Source organism: Pelobates fuscus, chromosome 6 (genome assembly GCF_036172605.1).
Source record: "Pelobates fuscus isolate aPelFus1 chromosome 6, aPelFus1.pri, whole genome shotgun sequence".
Lineage (NCBI taxonomy): Eukaryota > Metazoa > Chordata > Amphibia > Anura > Pelobatidae > Pelobates > Pelobates fuscus.
In genome coordinates, this window is record NC_086322.1 from 50781761 (window position 1) to 50804201 (window position 22441).

General features: G+C 46.7%; 1 protein-coding gene and 1 pseudogene across 1 annotated transcript in view; both read right to left on the bottom strand.

Moving 5' to 3' along the window:
* LOC134566048 (DNA polymerase nu-like) overlaps positions 1-22441 on the bottom strand; it is a 55047-nt gene that overhangs the window by 20600 nt on the left and 12006 nt on the right. The window contains exon 4 of the mRNA XM_063425760.1: positions 9421-9488. Within this exon, the coding sequence (XP_063281830.1) occupies positions 9421-9488 (68 nt within the window). The remainder of the gene's footprint in view (positions 1-9420; positions 9489-22441) is intronic.
* Positions 14500-14765, bottom strand: LOC134615222 (high mobility group nucleosome-binding domain-containing protein 3-like; annotated as a pseudogene).

Below are 22441 nucleotides of genomic sequence, written 5' to 3' on the forward strand. Positions count from 1 at the left end.
TATATCCTAGATTCTCGTTATGTCCGGCACTCTGTCCGGTGGATTGTTTGAAGGCCTATCTAGAGGCTACGCGACCGTTGCGTTCATCTGACCGCCACCCCCTATTCATTTCGTTTAAGGCTCCTCATCGCCCAGTATCGACACCGACGCTAGCGCGTTGGATTCGTTGGCTTTTATCCCTAGCGGGTATAGACACGTCTGTCTTTACGCCTCATTCTGTACGAGGTGCTATGGCTTCGAAGGCATCCACAGTTGGTTGCCGTCTGGAAGACATCATGCGCGCAGCGGACTGGTCCCGAGAATCGACCTTCAGAGACTTCTATTTCAGACCAATTGAACACGTCGCATCTCAAGTGATAGCACAGCTTTGAACTTGCATAATAGGAGCCTCCGTGTCTTTAATAAAATTCCCAGATTTTACTAGTAACATGACGTAAAGTCATGATTTTATTAAAGACACGGAGGCGAGTATTATTCCCTCCCACCCTCCCGGTGTGGATTTGGGATTAGAGATGCTTCGATGCTATACAGGTATGTTGTCAATTAGGTCTGTATTGAGATCATGTTTTTGTATCGTGTAATATTTTATCATGCTTAGATGATTTGACAGTTTTATATTGGTTTCTAATCTTATATATTTTTTCTATTTCAGAATCCTGTTTCATGTAGATTCCTCACGGTTATGTTTGGTAAGTCTACAGTTTTGAGTTTGGAAATTACCATATTTCTCTATCTTTTTTAGCTTGAAGTTATCGTTTTGTTTCCCGTTTCCTGTTTGGATCAAGTGGGACATCGTTTATCTTACCTGGTCTTCGGTTTCGCAAGAAAGAGGGGGATTGTGGGAGACACAGGACTTATATAGCTACTTCCTCTGTTATGTGATTGGCTACCTGTTATGCCTGTACAGTTTTTTCTTTCATTTTTTGATAATATTTATATTCCTCTATCTTTGCTGCTGAGGAAATAAAGAAAGAGATATGCATAATACTCGCCTCCGTGTCTTTAATAAAATCATGACTTTACGTCATGTTACTAGTAAAATCTGGGAATTTTATTAATGACACGGAGGCGAGTATTATGCATTCTCTTTCTTTATTATACTCCCAGCAGCAAGAAAAGGGAAGTATGAGAGAATCATAGAAAAAAGAAAACCATAACAATAGCCTGGTAACAGTAGCACCAATCAGCATACAGTATAATCCATATAGGTGTAGTGTTCCTTGACTCCTCCTCTTTCTGCGTAGATCCTGAAGACCATTAGTGCAAAATTCAAGTATTCCAACCATAAATACGAATCCACGAACCAAAAACCATAACTGGAACTTCAATCTAGAACCGTTTCAACCGTGAACTCTCCAGTTGTATTCAAGCTAAAAGAGAGGAGAAATATGGTAATATCGAAATCTCGTGACTGTTATTCCGCAATCAACAACTCGTAAACCATGTTAATCAAACGATGTAACTATATCAATTTTTCAGCCATATTGCTAGATCGAAAAATGCATCACATAAGTCATATTCATAGACTACTCACTCACCTGTGTCATGAATGATCTTGTACCTACCGTATTAAGGCATCCTAAATGCTCCATGTTCTGGGTTGTAACTTACTCACCACCCTGGGTAGGGCGGGTGGGAATAATACTCGCCTCCGTGTCATTAATAAAATCATGACTTTACGTCATGTTAATAGTAAAATCTGGTAATTTTATTAAAGACACGGAGGCTCCTATTATGCTATTTTAAAGCTGAGCAACCACTGTATTAGAAATGAGTTGCACTGGGCGTAAATAGAAATTACGAAATGTAGACTCATTCGACCAGTCGGCTGCCCGTAGTATATCTTCCAATTTACAACCCAACATGGACGCTTTAGAGGCCATAGCTCCGCGAACGGAATGTGCGGAAAAAATCGAGGTGTCTATGCCTGCCATTGACAGCAACCACTTGATCCAACGAGCTAAAGTAGCAGTAGATACTGGTAGGTGAGGTCTTTTGAATGAGATGAACAGTGGATGGATTTGTCCTGGACGGAGTGAAGCCGTGCGATGCTCATATTCCTTCAGACATAACACCGGGCACAAATTTGGGTTGTCCGGCAATGATGGGTAGAAAACGTCCTTAGTCGAGGATTTCGTTCTACGTGAAATATTAAAGGATACTCCGTTTGGGGTAAAAACACGTGCATGCCAGTCTAGCGCCCTGACATCAGTGACTCATTTACATGAAAGTAAACAAAACAGCATCAACAGTTTGGCCGACAATTGCTTCAGTGAAAGTTCCTGGTTCATTGGCCACGATTCGATCAATCGCAACATCACATTGACATCCCAAAAGGAAGAATATCGAGTTTGAGGAGGTCGAGTATGCCTTTGAGTAAACGACAGATAAGGGCATGCTTACCTATTGGGGTGCCATCCAACCCCATATGTCTCGCCGATATAGCTGATCTGTACAGATTTATAGTACGAAAGGCTTTCCCTTCCTCAAAGAGTAGAGTCAGAAATTGTAGGACTGCTTTTGTAGAAGCTGATATGGGATCCATTGACTGTCCCATGCACCAATCAGACCATTTTCTTCAAGCCGATCCGTAGGCACGTCTGGTACCTGGTGCCCATGACTCTGCCAAGAGACTGAGTGTCGTCTGCGAAACCTCCTCGAGATTCCATGATCTCCTGAAATGAGCCATGCCATCAGTTGCAGTAGGCCTTGGTTGGCCAGTTCGTGACTCATTCCCTCTGGGTTGGTTAAGAGGTAGGGAATGTCCGGCAACAGTTGTGGGAAATCTATCGACATTTCCAATAATTGAGGAAAACCAAGGTTGTGACCTCCATAACGGGGTTATCAGTGCTAGCGTCCCCTTGGAATATCGAAGGACCGCCAGGGTCCGAGAAATGAGGTTGAACGGGGGGAACGCGTAGTTCCTGTCCTTGGTCCAGTCCTGCAGGAATGCATCTGTTGCCAGAGCATCTGGATCCGGTCTCCAACTGAAGAACCGAGGAAGCTGGGTGTTCAGTCGAGACGCGAAGAGGTCTATACTGAAAGGTACCCAGAGCCGCGAGAGGCGTTGGAAAATCGTTGAATGGAGATGCCAGTCCCCTGCATCCCGAAGGTATCGGGAGTTCCAGTCCGCCATTGTATTGTCCTGCCCCGGAATGTATTCTGCTATTACCGAAATGCTGTGTTTCAGGCAATAGTGCCAAAAATCTCGAGCCATCAAAGCGAGAACCTTCGATTTCGTACCCCCTAGATGGTTGATATAACGTACCGCTGAGACGTTGTCCATCTTGATTAAGATTGAGCATGAAATGCCTGTGGGGGTCATACTGCGAATGGCAAAAGATGCTGCTAGTAGCTCTAGGCAGTTGATGTGTAACAGAGACTCTTCGTTCGACCATCTGCCACCGGTGGAAACTGACCCGCAATGCGCGCCCCAGCCGTGTAAGCTGGCGTCCGACTCTATGACCAGGTCCGGCGTCGATCCAAATATTGCCCGTCCGTTCCATGCCTCCATGTGTGCTAGCCACCAGTCTAGTTCCTCCCTGGAGTCTTCGTCCAGTGTGACGCAGGTTTCGTATGAGTGACCAGAGCGTAGATATGAGTCTTTGAGTCTTTGTAGGGCACGATAGTGTAGCGGTTCTGGAAAGATCGCCTGTATGGACGATGCCAATCGCAAGTTGCAAGTTGTCGGAGGGAAATAGTCGTACGGTGCATAAGCCGTCTGATCTCCTTCTTGATCGAAATCATTTTGTCTTTGGGTAGACACAACCTCTGTTGAACAGAGTCGACTTGGAAACCCAGAAATTCCATCTGCCTGGAGGGTTGTAGAATTGATTTTTCCCAATTCACCAAGAATCCTAAGTTTTGGATAAGGTGGATCGTCCAGGATAGGTGAATACGAAGTTGGGATTGAGATTGGGACAGAAGAAGGATGTCTTCTAGATAAATTATTAATCTGACCCCTCGTGTGCGCAGGAAGGCAATCACTGGTTTTAGCACTTTTGTGAAGCACCATGGAGCGGAGGATAGGCCGAACGGCAGACATACAAACCTCCACTTCGTTCCCTGCCACTGAAACTGTAGTAAGTTTCGGTGCGCTTCTGTGATCGGGATTGTCATATAAGCGTCCCGTAAATCTATTTTGACCATCCAATCTGATGGTATGAGGAGGTCCCGAAGGCAATGAATACCCTCCATTTTGAAATGGTGGTATTGGACAAACGCATTTAGAGGCCGGAGATTTATTACTGGATGTACCCCGCCTCCTTTCTTGGGGACCAGAAACAAGTTGCTCACGAAACCTTCTGTGTCCCATGGGATTTGTTGAATAGCGTTCTTGGACGCTAATTCTGCGATCTCTGTAGAGATCATCATCTGGTGTTGGCTGGCCATATTTAGTTTAAAACCCAAACATCTGCGGTTAAAATCTTCCAAGCATGCTGAAACAATGCCAGTCTGCCCCCCACTTTTACATGGGAAAAACTGAGATATTCGGTACTCACCATAAGGTCGTCTGCTTGAAACAGACCCCCGTGGTCCACGGGAACTCCAGGGCCGTCCCCGAGATGGGAAGAAAGGGGTATAGTGCCTCTCTGGTACTGGTCTCTGGTTATTAAAGGAGCCTCTGCCGGCTCTGGTTGAGCCTCGAAATCCACGGCCGGGTAGACGGCTCCTTCCTCTGCCGGCCCCTCCAAAAACCCGTGGTGCAAATACTCTCTTAAGAGATGTCTGAGCCTTATCAATCGCCGTGAACATCTTAACGTACAGCCCCAGATCCTTAATAAAGGATTTGCCAAATAATAAGCCTTTAGCCGCTGGGCCCGGCTCGTTGGTCGCCATGCTGGTCAGTTTGGGCTCGATTTTTAGGAGAATCGCCTTGCGGCGTTCGGTAGCCATAGCCGCATTGGCGTTACCCACCATGCAGACTAATCTCTGCAACCAGCCTATCGCTACTTCAAAATCAAATTCGCTTTCGCCCGATTGGGCGGACTCCACTAGCTCGTATGGTTTAGTTATGGGTCCTAAAGTATCAAGGAATTTGTCTTGACAATTTCTGAGGGAAAAATCTAATCCCTTCCTTGGTTTCCAACCAGACTTGTTCAAGAATTGGACCAACTGAGGGTCCACGTCCGGTGTCTTTTCCACCGAGTCTGGGAGGATGGGACGTGGGCATTCTGCCCGTAACTTATTGCGCCCCTGTTTAGATAAAGGCTTTCGCACCCGAAGTGCGAGATACTTAGCAATGTGAGTAGGCGGCTCCCATGCTGCCGAGCGAGGGTGACGGAGATCATCTGGGTCAAATAACGGGTTACCCAGTGGGTCCCGCAAATGGTCGCCCTCGCCAGAGTCAGGAGGTGCAGTGCCCTGAGCCGTACTCTTTTGGGTAGCAACGCCTGTTTGGATGTCAGACCCGGAATCTGAAAGTTCCGCGCTGTAGTGATCCATATAGGAGTCCTCATACTCCTCCTCCACACTCCGGTCCGAATCGGACGAATCCCCATGGGCACGTGCCCGTTTCCAAGTTCTGCCCGATTTTGCCCGGCCAGGGGCTCTAGTGCGCGGTGGTATCGCGCCATCTTTGACAGCCTGAGGCGTGTCATTCAATGCAGGCTGAGTCTGCAGTTCTGGAGGGGAGGTCACATGTCTGCTCTTTGCCAACGCCTTACGTCCCGGTTGTGCCACGTTAGTGGGTATCGGGTTGCGTGTGTTCTGCATTCCACTAGTCTGTGTCTGTATCAGTGCCTCTGTTATAGACTGAGTGATAGAGGACGACATGACCCCCATCGCAGAGGTTAAAGCTCTGTTAATGGATTGTGCCATGGTAGCGTCCAGGAGGGATTGAAACTCCTCGGATGCCATGAGGCTGGCGTCACTTAAACCTCCCTTGTTAGAGGGGGAAACGCCTGATGTGGGGCACATAGACCCTGAAGGTCTGTCACTCTGATCCTGCATAGCAGATAAATCTTTACAGGGAATATATATACCCTAGCTCAAATAGTGGAAAATATTGGGCCCAGTAAAATTCTCTATACACTTGGTACCTAGCCAATATAAATAGCAGATTGTAACAGCCTGTAAAGGAAACTAGCTTGAGGAAAGACAGCACAAAAGAAGGGTGTCAGGATAGATTAATCCTCCACACCACACTTACAGTTTGGTAGAGGTAGGACAGACAATAACCTGTAATAACATCCCAGTCTGGGTCTTAGGAGAGTGCTTGGCGGGTAGGAGAAGGAGCTAAAACCCAGCAGATTCCCGCCGAAATCGCGTTAAAATGGCCGCCGCGAGTGTAAGTTACACTCCCGGCGACATAAAACCAAAAAGATGGCCGCCACGCTACCAACTGCGCATGCTATTATAATATTGGTCATAATAGTAAAAGCATTATAATAATAATAATTTACAAAATGCACACACTCTGAAGCCATGAAAATGTACAATTACAAGGATACTAAAAGTTATATAAATGGCACTTTTGTAAAAGATCATACTATTGCTCTGTTCCAACCCATTCTCAAAGCACAACAGTGGTATCCATGCTGCCTAAATCCTGGATTGTTGCCTTGAGGAATGCATTGGGAACTGTCCCAAATATCCAGATAAGAGCCTAACAATTACTTACGCTAAAGCAGAATACAGATTAACCCTAACAGTACTGCATACTACATAGGCTACATAGGTGTGAGGAGGGAGTAAGAGAGACAGGCTTGGAGGCAGGTGATAACTGAGAAAGCTGCCACAGATGAGGTTTAGTATTTTATAGATTCATATAAAAAATGCCAACGTCAAAATGTTGGTATTAAAAAAAGAAGCAATGTGAAAATAGTGTTTTGAACATAGGACTTACCCAATGATTGTTTTCACCAGCAACCTTTTTAAGATTTAGGAATAGTGATGTCCCGAACAGTTCGCCAGGAACCGTTGGCGGGCGAACATAGCGTGTTCGCGGTCACGAACACTAGTGATGTTCGGTCCGCCCCCTATTCGTCATGGAGGTGGGAAGGTCTGGGAGGGAGGGTCTGCTGCTGATTGGCTGGAATGTGTCTGCTGACTGTGAGGTACAGGGTCAAAGTTTACTCAATGATGACGAATAGGGGGTGAACCAAACATTGCGCGTGTTCGCGACCACGAACACGCTATGTTCGCCGGCGAACGGTTCCCGGCGAACTGTTCGGGACATCACTATTTAGGAATATATCCAATGGGATAATAAATGATTAACTATGGTGTCGGCAAAAAACGTGCACTTTACTGAATTTGTGAGTTCAAAAGTGCAATGTATTGGTCTAAAAGAACCTTTAACAAAATCCTGTCTTTTAGATAGAAATATTACCCTTTGATGTGCGGAGATGATATAAAGGGTCTGCACGTGTATACCATGATCAATGTGCTCCTTTATCCATGTAATAGTGCATGTAAAAACCAGCATATGCAAAATTAAAAAAATAACGCCTTCAAAAAGCAACAATTGTAGATATGCCACACCAGCTCTATGTCTATCAATGGAAAAACTGAGAATCTGCTGTAACTACTTTACCAACAATGAGATTGCATATACTCGCAAGTTAGTCAATTTAGAGGCTTAGCGGGAGACCCCGTTCAGTGGCGTACATACCAGGGTCGCAGGGGTCGCGGCTGCGACCGGGCCCGGCCCACCAGGGGGCCCGGCCGCCCCTGCGACCCTGTATGTACCCACAGGGCCAGCCTCTTCTCCTGGGGGCCCCAGGAGCCGGCCACCTCAGGGCCCCCCGAGGCTGGCCCTGCTGTCACCCCACGGCCGGTCAGTCTGGCGCGCGAGGGAGCACTCTCCCCTGAGTGCTTCCTCTTCAGCTCCCTCGCGCACCGCACTGATACCGGAGCCGGAAGATGACGTCATCTTCCGGCGCCGGCATCCCTACTAGGCGCGCGAGGGAGCTGAAGAGGAAGCACTCAGGGGAGAGTGCTCCCTCGCGCGCCGGCCAGCCTGCCTGCCCGCCGGGTGACCGGCCGCCCAGGAGCCCAGCAGCACCACTGGACCCCAGGGAATCCCCTCAGCACTCCAAAAGGTAAGGAGGCTGGGGGGATTAAGAAAAAAATAAAAAACTATTGTGTGTGTAAGTGTGTGTTAGTGTGTGTTAGTGTGTGTGAGTGTAAGTGTGTGTGTGAGTGAGTGTTAGTGTGTGTGTCTGAGTGTTAATGTGTGTGTGTCTGCTAGTGAGTGTCAGTGAGTGTGTTTGTGTGTGTCTGTTACTGAGTGTGTTTGTGTGTGTCTGTTACTGAGTGTGTTTGTGTGTGTGTGTTAGTAAGTCTGTTTGATGTCTGTTAGTGAATGTGTGTTTGTCAGTGAGAGTGTATGCTTTGTAAGTGAGTGTGTATGTATGTCTGCCGCTGAATGTGTCTCTGTCAGTAAATGTGTGTGTCTGTTAGCTAGTGCGTATGCGTTTGTTCGTGAGAGTGTGTGTGTCTTCAGCACTTACCTTTCTCCAGCGCCGGACTCCCATGGCGCTGGGGATCCCTCCGCCTCTCAGCTCTGAATGTGCATGCGCGGCAAGAGCCGCGCACGCATTCAAACCGCCCATAGGAAAGCATTACTCAATGCTTTCCTATGGACGTTCAGTGTCTTAGAATCGCAGAAGCGCCTCTAGCGGCTGTCAGTGGGACAGCCACTAGAGGCTGGATTAACCCTCAGTGAAACTATGCTTTCAGCTGCAGGGTTAAAACTAGACACCCAGACCACTTCATTGAGCTGATGTGATCTGGGTGTCTGTAGTGGTCCTTGCGTACATACCGCGGTCGCAGGGGTCGCAGCCCTGCAACCCCTGCGACCAGGTGCCCGCCGCCATGTGTTGCTGCCCCGGCCCGCGGGGGGGGAGGGCCCACAGATAAATTTTCGCACCGGGGCCCCATGGGTCATGTGTACGCCACTGACCCCGTTAAAGAGTTTTATCCATGGAGGATAATGGGAGTTGTTAGAAATTGCCTTTTTAGTAGAAGCTGTCAGTAACTCCCAGTTGCTACTGGTGAAATTGGCAGAGCTTAAACCGCTTGCTAAAAGTAGTGGCAGGCATTTTATCAGACAATGGCTGGCCAGTAAAGTTAGCAATCAGACTGGCACAGAATTTGTGTTGTAAATATAAAACATGTCCACATTTCAGTTGTTGACCGCATGGCAGCACATCCTTTTTTATTGGGTTATGGAGCTAGTTACTAAGACTCAATTAAGGAAGAGGTTGTCCTATCTATACAATAACAATTTATTGTACTTTCTGCTGTGTGTCAGTGGAGATAAGTTAATTAGTTACTGCTGACATGGTGATTAATCAGAAAAATAAAATTACAGAAAATAGGGAACAATGTTTTTTTTCCTTATTTCTACATTTAAATGTACTCCTATGTACAATGAAAGCTTTTTTTCTTTGTTTGGAGCTAAGTTTTACTTACCTGCAAATTGATAGATTTGTGAATCTTCAACTTCAAACAACAATTCATCATGGATCTGAGCAATAAGCCTAGAAGAGATCGATCATGTTTTAGAATAAGTGTTTTGTTAGCCATATTATGATGGTGAAACCTTTATACAGCAATAGTAAATATTGCAAAAATTACATGAGGCAAAGGAGAATATAATAAATATTTATTATATTCTGTTGTAGGCAGCACATAAATTGGAGGCTATGCATACAAAATATTCAGAAACAGATATATACTGCCATCAGTGTGATGATCACACACAAAAAAACAAATCACAAATAGTATCATATACAAGGTTTATTTTATATACAGTTTTGGTCAATATGAAAAATGTTCCCATCAATGGGTTACAAAACCCAAAGAAAAAAGGACTATTAAGTAAATTATGGCACCCCTATACCAGAGACAGGAACAGTATTGGTATACTTGGTCCCTATGGCTTGAATATGTAGGTGAGGAGTATTTGGTTTGTGAGGGGTCTAACGTGGGATTTGCTGGGGAGATTGCTGGTGCTCCCTTCTGTCCTTTGAGTCTTCTATCTATATCTGTCTTTTCCCCTTTCTGTCTCCCCCTCATTTGTCTGCTCCCGTGTCTTCCCCCTGCTTAGGGGATCACACCTATTTATTCCTTGTCTTTCACTTTAAAGGGACTCTATAGTCAACATATAAAAGCAAGAAAGACAGGTCCCCCAGCCTTCCTTCTTGCTTTTATATGAACTTTCAATTATTAAAAATAATTTTCGGAGTGTTTTTATATTAAAAACTTACCTCCGTTCCAGCGCCGAGCTCCCAGCCATGCCGCGCCCCCTTTTTCGTCAAAATGACGAAATCGCGGGGCCCAATAGGACGCTTCTCTGAGAGAAGCGTCATCGCGATGTGGTGCGCATGCGCGACTCCGCGCTGCACCAATCGCGTTCTTCATAGAGCGGCATTGAATGCCGCCCTATGAAGATAGTCAGCACTATACCGCGCATGTGCGCGGAATGCGCGTTCGCGAGCTGAGCTGTCTGACTGACAGCTCAGCTCGCTTTCTAAAACTACCTACTGTCCCCCCCCGGCCCCCACCCCTGTGCGGCGGGTTGGGGCCCTAAAATTAAAAATAGGGGGGGGGACCTACTGCCCCCCCAGCCCCCACCCCTGTGCGGCGGGTGGGGGCCCTAAAATTATCAATAAGGGGGGGGAACCTACTGTCCCCCCCGGCCCCCACCCCTGAGCGGCGGGTGGGGGCCCTAAAATTATCAATAAGGGGGGGTCCTACTGTCCCCCCCCGGCCCCCACCCCTGAGCGGCGGGTGGGGGCCCTAAAATTATCAATAAGGGGGGACCTACTGTCCCCCACCCCTGAGCGGTGGGTGGGGGCCCTAAAATTATCAATAAGGGGGGGGGACCTACTGTCCCCCCCTGGCCCCCAACCCTGAGCGGCGGGTGGGGGCCCTAAAATTATCAATAAGGGGGGACCTGCTGTCCCCCCCCCGGCCCCCACTCCTGAGCGGCAGTAGGTCCCCCCCCCCTATTGATAATTTTAGGGCCCCCACCCCGAGCGGTGGGTGGGGGCCCTAAAATTATCAATAAGGGGGGGGACCTACTGTCCCCCCCTGGCCCCCACCCCTGAGCGGCGGGTGGGGGCCCTAAAATGATCAATAAGGGGGGACCTACTGTCCCCCCCCCCGGTCCCCACCCCTGAGCGGCGGGTGGGGGCCCTAAAATTATCAATAAGGGGGGGGACCTACTGTCCCCCCCCGGCCCCCATCCCTGAGCGGTGGGTGGGGGCCCTAAATACAAAGGGGGGGACCCTAGTTAACCCTCCCCCCCAAAAAATGTTTTATCTCCCTACCTACCCCCCTCACCCTAAAAATAATGAGGGGGGGACCTTTAACTAAAATCCTGTAAAAAAAAAAAAATTAGATAAAAACAACTTACAATTCGATGTTTTCTTTCTTCAGCCCCAAAAAAGGCCAAATAAAAAGCCATAATAACCGACGCAATTAAAATAAAAAAAACGAGCGCAAAAAAACCAATCCATGTTCACCCATGGAGGGCTCCGCGCAGACTGAGCTTTGCAGGGCGGGGGAAGGCTTATAAAGCCTTGCCACGCCCTGCAATTAGGCTAAGAACACTCTGATTGGCTGGTTTAAGCCAATCAGAGTGCTCTCTGTCATTTTACATAGCGTGGGAAAATTCCAAAGAATTTTCCCACGCTGTGCAAAATGACACAGAGCACTGTGATTGGATGGATTTCAAGCCATCCAATCACAGTGCTCTGTGTCATTTTACAAGCGTGGGAAAGTTCTTTGGAATTTTCCCACGCTTGTAAAATGACACAGAGCACTGTGATTGGATGGCTTGAAATCCATCCAATCACAGTGCTCTGTGTCATTTTACACAGCGTGGGAAAGTTCTTTTGAATTTTCCCACGCTGTGCAAAATGACACAGAACACTGTGATTGGATGGCTTGAAATCCATCCAATCACGGTGCTCTGTGTCATTTTACACAGCGTGGGAAAATTCTTTGGAATTTTCTCACGCTGTGTAAAATGACAGAGAGCACTCTGATTGGCTTAAACCAGCCAATCAGAGTGTTCTTAGCCTAATTGCAGGGCGTGGCAAGGCTTTATAAGCCTTCCCCCGCCCTGCAAAGCTCAGTCTGCGCGGAGCCCTCCATGGGTGCACATGGATTGTTTTTTTTGCGCTCGTTTTTTTTTTTTTTTTTAATTGCGTCGGTTATTATGGCTTTTTATTTGGCCTTTTTGGGGGCTGAAGAAAGAAGATTTTAGAAGAAAGAAAACATCGAATGGTAAGTTGTTTTTATCTCATTTTTTTTTTTTACAGGTTTTTATTGAAAGGTCCCCCCCTCATTATTTTTAGGGTGAGGGGGGTAGGTAGGGAGATAAAAAAAAATTTGGGGGGGAGGGTTAACTAGGGTCCTCCCCCCTTTGTATTTAGGGCCCCCACCCACCGCTCAGGGGTGGGGGCCGGGGGGGACAATAGGTCCCCCTTATTGATAATTTTAGGGCCCCCACCCGCCGCTCAGGGGTAGGGGCCGGGGGGGACAGTAGGTCCCCCCCTTATTGATAATTTTAGGGCCCCCAACCGCCGCTCAGGGGTGGGGGCCGGGGGGGGGGACAGTAGGTCCCCCCCCTTATTGATAATTTTAGGGCCCCCACCCGCCGCTCAGGGGTGGGGGCCGGGGGGGGGTCAGTAGGTCCCCCCCCTTATTGATAATTTTAGGGCCCCCACCCGCCGCACTGGGGTGGGGGCCGGGGGGCAGTAGGTCCCCCCCTTATTTTTAATTTTAGGGCCCCCACCCGCCGCACAGGGGTGGGGGCCGGGGGGGCCGTAGGTCCCCCCTTATTTTTAATTTTAGGGCCCCCACCCGCCGCACAGGCGTGGGGGCCGGGGGGGGCAGTAGGTCCCCCCTTATTTTTAACTTTAGGGCCCCCACCAGCCGCACAGGGGTGGGGGTCGGGGGGGCAGTAGGTCCCCCCCTTATTTTTAATTTTAGGGCCCCCACCCGCCGCCCAGGGGTGGGGGCCGGGGGGGTGGAAGGAGAGTAGGTCTTTCCCCCCCTTCAACCACTATTGTGGACAGAAAGAGTCCCTGTGGGTTCGGGCTTCAGCTGTCAGCTGAAGCCACTCCCACAGCAGTGCTGACAGCCTCAGCACACAAAGCGCGTTCACAGTCCCATGCGTGAATACGTCAGACGTGAGGCCTTTTTAGGGCCTCTGAACTCGGAAGTCCCGCTGGTGGCCGTCTGATTGACTGCAACAAGAGGTGTTCCAAGCTTCCAATGTAAACACTGCATTTTCTCAGAAAATACAGTGCTTACAAGAAAAAGGCTCCGGGTAGCTGTAGCACTCACCTGAACAACCTCATTAAGCTGAAGTTGTTCAGGTGACTATAGTGTCCCTTTAACCTTGGTACAGAAACTGGTTTTCATTTTGACATGCGCATGTCACGGCAAAAAGAGGGCCAAATGTTTTTTGGTATGCCTTTTGGATCAATAGGCTAGGGTACCTGGGGAACTTGGAAATATTGTACAAATGTTATATACAAATATTTAAAACACTATATGGCGGATAACTGTTCAACACAATGTGTTCCTTAGCTATGTACTCCAATGACAAAGATATTGTGGGCTCATCAATTAGTAAATTAAAATCACATTTAAAAGTTCTCGTAGTAACATTACTACAAAAGGGGATTTCAATTACAGAAAAACAAAAACTTCAGTATCGGTTTGTTTGTTTGTTTTTTTTACCAATAATGAAGAAATTAAAACATTTACACAAACTGTGCCAAATATTTTGCAGACACTGAAATATTATATAAACAGCCTGAGCTGTTCATTTTGTAAACTAGATCGGTCTACAGCAGTAAATGCAGTAGCTCAATTAGCAGGCCTCCAATTATACAATTTCCCATGAAAACTTGGAACGCTATCTGCTAAACTGTGACTTGTCATGAGCTCACAATTGACTTGCATTGTTTTAGATCAATAGAGCTTAGGCTGAGGGGAAAAAAACATATGTATATTTTCTGTTGCTGCTCAATTACTGTTATTTTAGCTTACGTCAGCAGATGGGCACAACAATTTAGTCATCAAATCTACATAACCTGTATGTACAAAAGTACCCTATAGAAAATAGCATGTCAACCCCATATAGGCACAGTAAAAAACATCAGCATTTGCACAAGACTTTCTTTTTTCCCCCAAGCAAAAAAAAATAATAATACACATTTATGCAAACCAGCCTGAAGCCCAATCACTAATGCTAACATTTTCATATATTTTAAAACTTGCAGACAATAGGGAAAAATAAAAACCGCAAAGCTGATTATGAGGAGAAAATATTCATGTACATAATATAATATATGTAAAAGTTAAACTACCATAGTCCTAAGGAAATTAGCATTTACAAAATACTTGAGAAAAATTTTTTTTTTCTTAAAATTCTACAAGAGGTACATAAAATGAACTCAAAAGTTCCATGGCCAGTGCCCTCTTTCTTGTCTTCTTTGGAGAACGTTCCTCTCCAGCTTCTTCTTTTTATTACTTCTTCCCTTCAGCACCTTTGTTTGCCTTTGCCTCTGGTTCCTTCTTGGCAGCTGTTTTTATTGGGTTTTGCTTCAGGTTTAGGAGGAGCAGGTTTCGAAGACAACTGTGCCGATCTTCTTGTAGGCTCTTGTTTAGTTACCATTCCTGCATCCTTGGCTTCTGCACCTTCTGGAGACTTTCTCTTAGGCATCATGAGTTCAGGTTGTGGCCTCGTCCTGGAGCTGCTGCTGCTTTTGTCGAGTAGGGTGACGATAATGATGATGGTCATTATGAGGGAAAACGCAGTCGGTAATTTTGCTTTTAACCCCTTAACCCCTTAAGGACACATGTGTGACATGTCATGATTCCCTTTTATTCCAGTAGTTTGGTCCTTAAGGGGTCATCTAAATGCAACTCTGCATATTGCACCAAGCTACTAATAAAACTGTGGGAAACTGTGGCAAGTTTTTGACTTCAACCTATCAAAACATATTATATAATAAAGATACATGTAAATGTTTTATATAGAAACTAAGCATTAATGTCTGTTTGTAAGTACGGTGTGGACATATATATGTAGTTTTCAATACATGCATGTGATGTTTGGTAAGTCAAGTGTATGAAACACTAAAGGCAACAAAGGCACAAAATGTAACAACATACATCTTTTTTAAAATCTGTTGCAGCCCCCAGGGGGTTTAATACATAGAAATGTAAAATAAAATTTACATGTATGAAGGGCTCAGAAACTAACAAGACCTTTATTTGTAGTTTTATCATAACATGGAACACGCAAAATAATGTGACAAAGTTAGTGGAGGCAAACATTTTACAAGAAAAGCTCATGTAAACATGTAAAAATGTAGCTGTAATCATTTTTTTGTGTGTTTGTTTGTTGAAGAAGTTTGTACTTAATAGCTCAATTTTTCTGACAAGCAAGCATGAAATGGTCCTTTACAATTTATGGTCCTTTATGTATCTGCATGTTTGTCAGTGAATGTAACTCTGTGTCTGTGTATCTGTCTTTGCATGTCTGTATATCTGCATGTCTGTACCTGTGTGTGTCAGTGTTTGCATCTATAGATGCGTCAGTGTGTGATTGTCTCTCAGTGATAAATGAGAGCAGCCTACGCTCACATACATTTTTGATGAAGTGGCCCACTGTGGAAAAAACGTGGACACCCCTGCACTATAGTGTTCCTTTAAGCAAGGTCTATGTACTGTTGCCAATCAAATTTAACAGATAAAAAAACAATACTTAAAGTGTAAAAACTTTGGGTGCTGGGGGGCGGAGCCTGACAGCCGAGCAGAATGGTCGCACAGCAGACAAGCCCCTGGCTTAAAAACCCAAAATCGATAAAAACTACTGCAAAGTTACTCACACAGCCAGTTTTCCAGCCCCAAAACTATCGGTACACGATGGAGAAACAACAGAACCGAGAACCGGACCAACTCTGGCGACCACAGCTGGAAAACAGCTCTGAGGCCTACCTGCGGCCTACCCAGGCGGCAGGGGGGAGACGGCCGATCCCCCAGCCGACTGTGACCAACTACGCTGAAGGCCTACCCGGAACATCTTCTCCCCCCCCCTGCCGGTGAGGGTTATCCCGGCAACAAAAAATAGTAGCCCAAAGCAGAGGCTCCAACCCCGGCATGCTACCGCTGCTGGGCCATCGACACTTCAAATAGCAGACAGCACGCGGGCCCATGCTCCCGAACACTGCCTACCCCCACTATCGGAAAGGCTGGCCCAACTACTGGCAGACTTCTGGGCCAAGATAGAGGGCCGCGGGGGCACCCCAGGGGGGACCCCACCGGCACCAGCCACATAGGTCTCCACACGGGGGCCCGTACCAGCAACACGGGCACAGAGAGAGTCATGGAAAGCAGGGAGACGGAGGCGGGAGACCCGTCGCAAGCTTGAGCACCCCAACTCTCGACCACGGGTGAGTCACCCAAAGCCTAAACGGGCTCACCCCGGGGCTCCCCCGCACCGCTCCTCACCTAAGCACATGCAGCAACATGGGACACCACAAATAACAGATGACCACCCACCTAGACGGTCTCTGCTCTCCTCCCAACAACCTACAGCGACAGCAACGAACAGAGATATCAGACGGAGGCAGAGCGCCCAGCACCTACCCCACCAGTGCACAGCAGCAAAACCAGGGCCGGTGCAAGGATTTTTGGGTACATAGGCGAAGATGTATTTTTCCGCCCCCCCCCCCCCCATTCAAAAATAACATCTTCACCTATGTGCCTCTTAACCAGCCCCTCTCCCCGTCCATTATTGGTCCCCTCCCTTCCCTGTCCCTTAGTGTTCTTCTGACAGTCACACACACTCAATGACAAACACAGAGACTCACTGATCTGACACACACACACTGATTGACACTCATTGACAGACACACTGATAGTCACACACAGACTCAATGACAAAGATACTCTCACTGATTTGACAGACACTCACAAACACACACTGACAGACACACACATACACTGACACACTCACATGCAACACTCATACAATCACTCACAGACACACATACACTCACTCACGCACACACTCACAGTCACTCACAGACACATACACTCACTCACGCACACACTCACAGACACACATACACTCACTCATGCACACACTCACAGTCACTCACAGACACACATACACTCACGCACACACTCACAGACACACATACACTCACTCACGCACACACTCACAGACACACATACACTCACACACAGTCACTCACAGTAACACATACACTCAGACACTCACACACAGACACTCACACACACACTCACAGACACTCACTCACACAGAGACACATACACTCTCAGACACACAGACACTCACTCACACACTCACTCACACAGAGACACATACACACTCACAGACACTCACTCATACACACAGTCACTCACAGACACACAGTCACTCACAGTAACACATACACTCACTCACGCACACACACACACACACACACACAGACACATACTCACATACACTCACTCACATACACACACACACACAGACACATACTCACAGACACTCACTCACACACACTGACACACACACAGACACTCACACACAGACACTCACACACAGACACTCACACACAGACACACACTCACAGACACACAATCACAGACACACACTCACAGACACACACTCACAGACACACACTCACAGACACTCACTCACACAGAGACACATACACACTCAGACACACAGACACTCACTCACACACTCACTCACACAGAGACACACACACTCACAGACACACAGACACTCACACACACAGACAGACACTCACACACACAGACACTCTCACACACAGACACTCTCACACACAGACACTCTCACACATAGACACTCTCACACACAGACACATCACATACATTCACAAATTATTTTAATACATAAATCATATCCACCCAGCCTCCCTACCTGGAGAGCTGGTGTGGATCATTCCCTGGGGTCCAGTGGGGCTGCTGGGCGGCGTGCGGCAGGGCTGCGATCAGGCGCTGCGAGGGAGCTCTAACCTCTCTGCTCTGCTCCCTCGCGGGCTGTCTGCTGATGCCGCGGGAGCCGGAATATGACGTCATATTCCGGCTCCCGCGGTATCAGCAGACAGCGCGAGAGGGAGCAGAGCAGAGAGGTTAGAGCTCCCTCGCAGCGCCTGATCGCAGCCCTGCCGCACTGGGGGCGGAGATGGTGGCCGGCAGGAGGGAGAGCTTCCCTCCTGCCGGTCACTGAAATCTTGCGCCCCCGGAGCCGGTGCGCCCTAAGGCGGCCGCCTGTGCCGCCTTATGGACGCGCCGGCCCTGAGCAAAACGAAGGGAACCAGAGAAGCCAGGGCATCCTCTGGCGCCCACAACATCAGGGGGGACCCTGCTCCAACCACACGGCCCAACAGTCCAAGACCAGAAGATCTCATGCAGCGGCACTCAGGGACACAGGGAAGTGACTCCCGATCCAAACCGGACACGGAGATCGGTGCGGCTCCAGCACTGCATGAGAGAACTCAAGCGACACCCGACCAATTAAGACCCATAAGAGTCTTAAGATTTACATAACAAGACAATTAAAATACAGATATAAAAACAATGTTAAGAAATGACACAGAATATACAAAATATCCTGATAATGAAAAGCTAATGCAATCATACATGAAATTAATGAATAACATTTCTCCATAAGATAAGTACAAAAAAATATAACTAAGGAGGTGATGATGGAAGGGAGAGGGGCTAACTAAAAGGGGAGGGAACCCAAAGCAATCTAAGTTTATACAATATATGCTAAAAACAGCCATAAATGAAAGCAGGACAAGTAAATAGTTTGACAAGGTGCATAATATACAGGAAGCAACTCAACTTACATAAAGGTAGACCCCAAAGATGAATTATCAACTACAATAGGCAAGGTCAGGCCACTCCCAACAGTTACAGTGAGGGGAAAAAGTATTTAATCCCCTGCTCATTTTAAAATTTTGCCGAATGACAAAGAAATAATAGGTCTATAATTTTAATGGTAGGTGTATTTTAACAGTGAGAGACAGAAAAACAAAAAAAAATCCAGAAAAACGCATGTCAAAAAAGGTATAAAAAGGGGGGGGGGGGGGGGGGGGGGCGACTACTAACTGCACCAGACGTCTTTCTGTGGAGCTCTGTCAAGGCCCCACAAAATAGCTACAAAATCCGCACACAAGTGAGCCAATCCAGAAAGCAGACACCTGCATCCCCCAAGAGACACGATGGGGCGCAAAATAGAAAGCCTCATCGCCCAGAAGTCCCCAGACTGCAAGATATCAGACTCTCCTTTGAGAGGCCTACACCGCGGCAACTCACCAAACTGGCATCTGAGGCCCACAGTGACCCAGAAGCTTCGGAGGACTCCCAGGAGGGAGAGGAGCCTTCTGACTCCTTGCGACCTAATGCAGTGTACCAGTCTTCAGAATCTGAAGAGGACTCTTCCCCTTCGACGAAAGGAGACATAAAACAGCTCCTAATAGACCTGAGGAAGGTCTTGAAGGCGGACTTGCTGGAGGCCCAAACCGAAATAGGTGTTATTCACCATAAGGTGAGAGCAGTGGAGGAGAGAGATGCTAACAGGGACAATCAAATACGGGAAACCAAAAGCCTGATCGAAGGGTTTACCACTCAAGCTCAACAATTGAGCCGCACGGTGACCTTATTGAAGACAAGGCACAGACGCCGCAACATTCGCATAAGAGGCATCCCAGAGTCGGTGGGCAACGACATACTGCTACAATACACCCAGAGCCTAATTACCACTATGGGAGTTAAGGGGTGTACAGACCCACCACGGATCACCTCCGCATTCAGAGTAAGAAAATTTGCTGCAGTACTCAGTGAAGCACCAAGAGACATGATCGCATTCACTAAAGATATAGCGGTGAGAGCCACGATAATGAACCATTCCAGGGATCTTGGAACCATACGATACGAAGGTGCTACGCTGGCAATCTACGGAGACATCCCCTTTATGGTCCTAGCAGAGAAGAGGAGACTGGTGCCAGTGGCGAGGAAGCTGCTAACATACTGCTAGGGAGCGGAGGGATCCCTTCAGGCTGCGCACAGAGACGGGTTCCTGACTCTCACCTCAGCTGAGGACCCGGAGCTCTTTTTCCAGAGACTGAGCATACCTGCAGTCCCACAAGACCAAACGTTCGCATCGACCGGGAGGACCACACAACCCGTATCAGCTGGGGCACCGGGACTATCCACTTCATCAGGAGGAACTACCCGGAGGCAGTGAACCTGACTCAGAGACACTACGCCTGGCACTATGCAGGTGCGCATCTCTACACACAGCATCTGATTGTGGTCACACAGCTGACCCCAGTCACAGTAGGCCAATAGACTGACCCTACTTACTCAAATCATTTGTTTCAACTGAGACCCCTTTGTTCGCTTGACTTATAAGTGCTTGAATGTCTGGTTTATAGGTGCTTGAAACATTGTATTGTTTTTTGCATGCACCCATGCCCAGTATATGTTGCTTTCCATGGGTTCAAACCTCATAACAGGACAAAGTGATGTACTATGTGTACAAACCAAAAAAAAACATTTAAAAAAAATTTATACATTGATTTGCATGTCAATGAGTTAAAAAGGTATTCGATCCCCTATCAATCAGCAAGATTTCTGGCTCCCAGGTGACTTGTATGCAGGTAACGAGTTGAGATTAGGAACACTCTCTTAAAGGTAGTGCTCCTAATCTGAGCTCGTTACCTGTATAAAAGATACCTGTCCACAGAAGCAATCAATCAATCAGATTCCAAACTCTCCACCATGGCCAAGACCAAAGAGCTGTTCCTGAAATTTGAGGAGATCAAACAAGTGTGGACATGTATGAATTTTTTTTTGTCATTAGTCTAGTAAAAGAGAAAACCCCAACTCACGTTCCGACTGAAATGTATAAAGTGGCAATGAGAACTCAGCAGGAGATATCAGTACATTATAAAAGTGTGAAGTCAAATAAGGGGTGTGCTTAAAGGACGTACACAGAACCTCAAGAGGGATTTGTTCTCTCCAAAACAGGTGGGGGATAGGAATATTGGAGATAAACGGTTGCAGCTGATAATACCACAACCTCTTCATAAAAACTTGGAAATATACCTAGTAGAAGCAACTAGAATGTCCTAAAAAGTTGTGAAGAATGATTCCCTAAAAAGCTAAAAAGGCAAATCTCAGAATCCCTGGAGAGAAAGCTAGATCATGGGACACAGGAAACAAATGGGATGGGCGTATGAAAATATGTTGCTTATCAATTAGTCTGTTAAAAATGTTAAGAGTTGGTCCAAAAAGAGCCAAATAATTTTTTTTAAGGATCCATTACTTTTGAACAGAAATTCTGGCTAGGTTTTGACCAGTGCTCTTAGAATGGGATAATTACTCATGCTGGAACATATGTGTCATTCATCGTGTTCCTAAAGAAGAGGATGTATAGAAGGGGGATAAATTGGACCATTTAGGAAAATCACATGCCTTTTTAGGAAAACATAGGCATGAGCATGCTCTTCTACCTTCTTAAACAGTAGCAGCTAATCTTTAGTTTAGCCTAATAACAATACGAATTTGTTGGTTTAATATGCTAGATGACTACATATGGCATAGCTTCTCCTCTGATCGGGTACTTTGCTCTGAAGCTTAAAAAACACTGTTTAATTTTTCTGAATCATTACGTGTTGATGAACAATCGTGTTAGCTAAACCGAATTGTACCTCTTAAATATGGGTCACATTAATTCAATCCCTTCACCGCTGCTGGTTTATATCCACCCCAAAAAAATATATATCTAATTGAAGCAGCAGATTTATAGATAGTAAATTGAATTAGGCCAAAACAGTAATTTAGCACACAAATTGCTATTTGCAAATACCTACAATATTATAATTGCATACATTTACAAATTACTTTTCATTTATTTGATAATTGTTTATCCTTACATAAAAATAATTAAGTCACCTTGAAGCCCTCACCACACCAGTCTCCTTGGTGCCATGGCTAAGGCCGTGTATTAGGCATGTGCATGGGGAGAATTTTCGGTTCAGCATTCCGAAATTCGGGATTTTCGCAATTCGGGACTTCGGCAATTCGGCAGTTCGACACTTCGGAAATTCGGCAACTTCGGCACTTCAGCACTTCGGCAACTTCAGAACTTCGGCACTTCTTTTGCAGCCGCTTAGTAAATAACTCCCTAATTCCCACGGTATTAGGGAGTTATCTACCAAAAGGCTGAAAGACCTAAATTGGTCTTTCAGACAAATTTACTAATACTAAGTAAAAATGACTTATTATTAGTAAATTTTGCCCCTACTCGCTATACCGCGAGTAGGGGTATGTCTAGTAACAGTGAGCAGCCTGTGGCGGGTGGATGGGGGCCCTAAATACTAATAAGGGGGGGACCTAATGTCCTCCCCCCTGG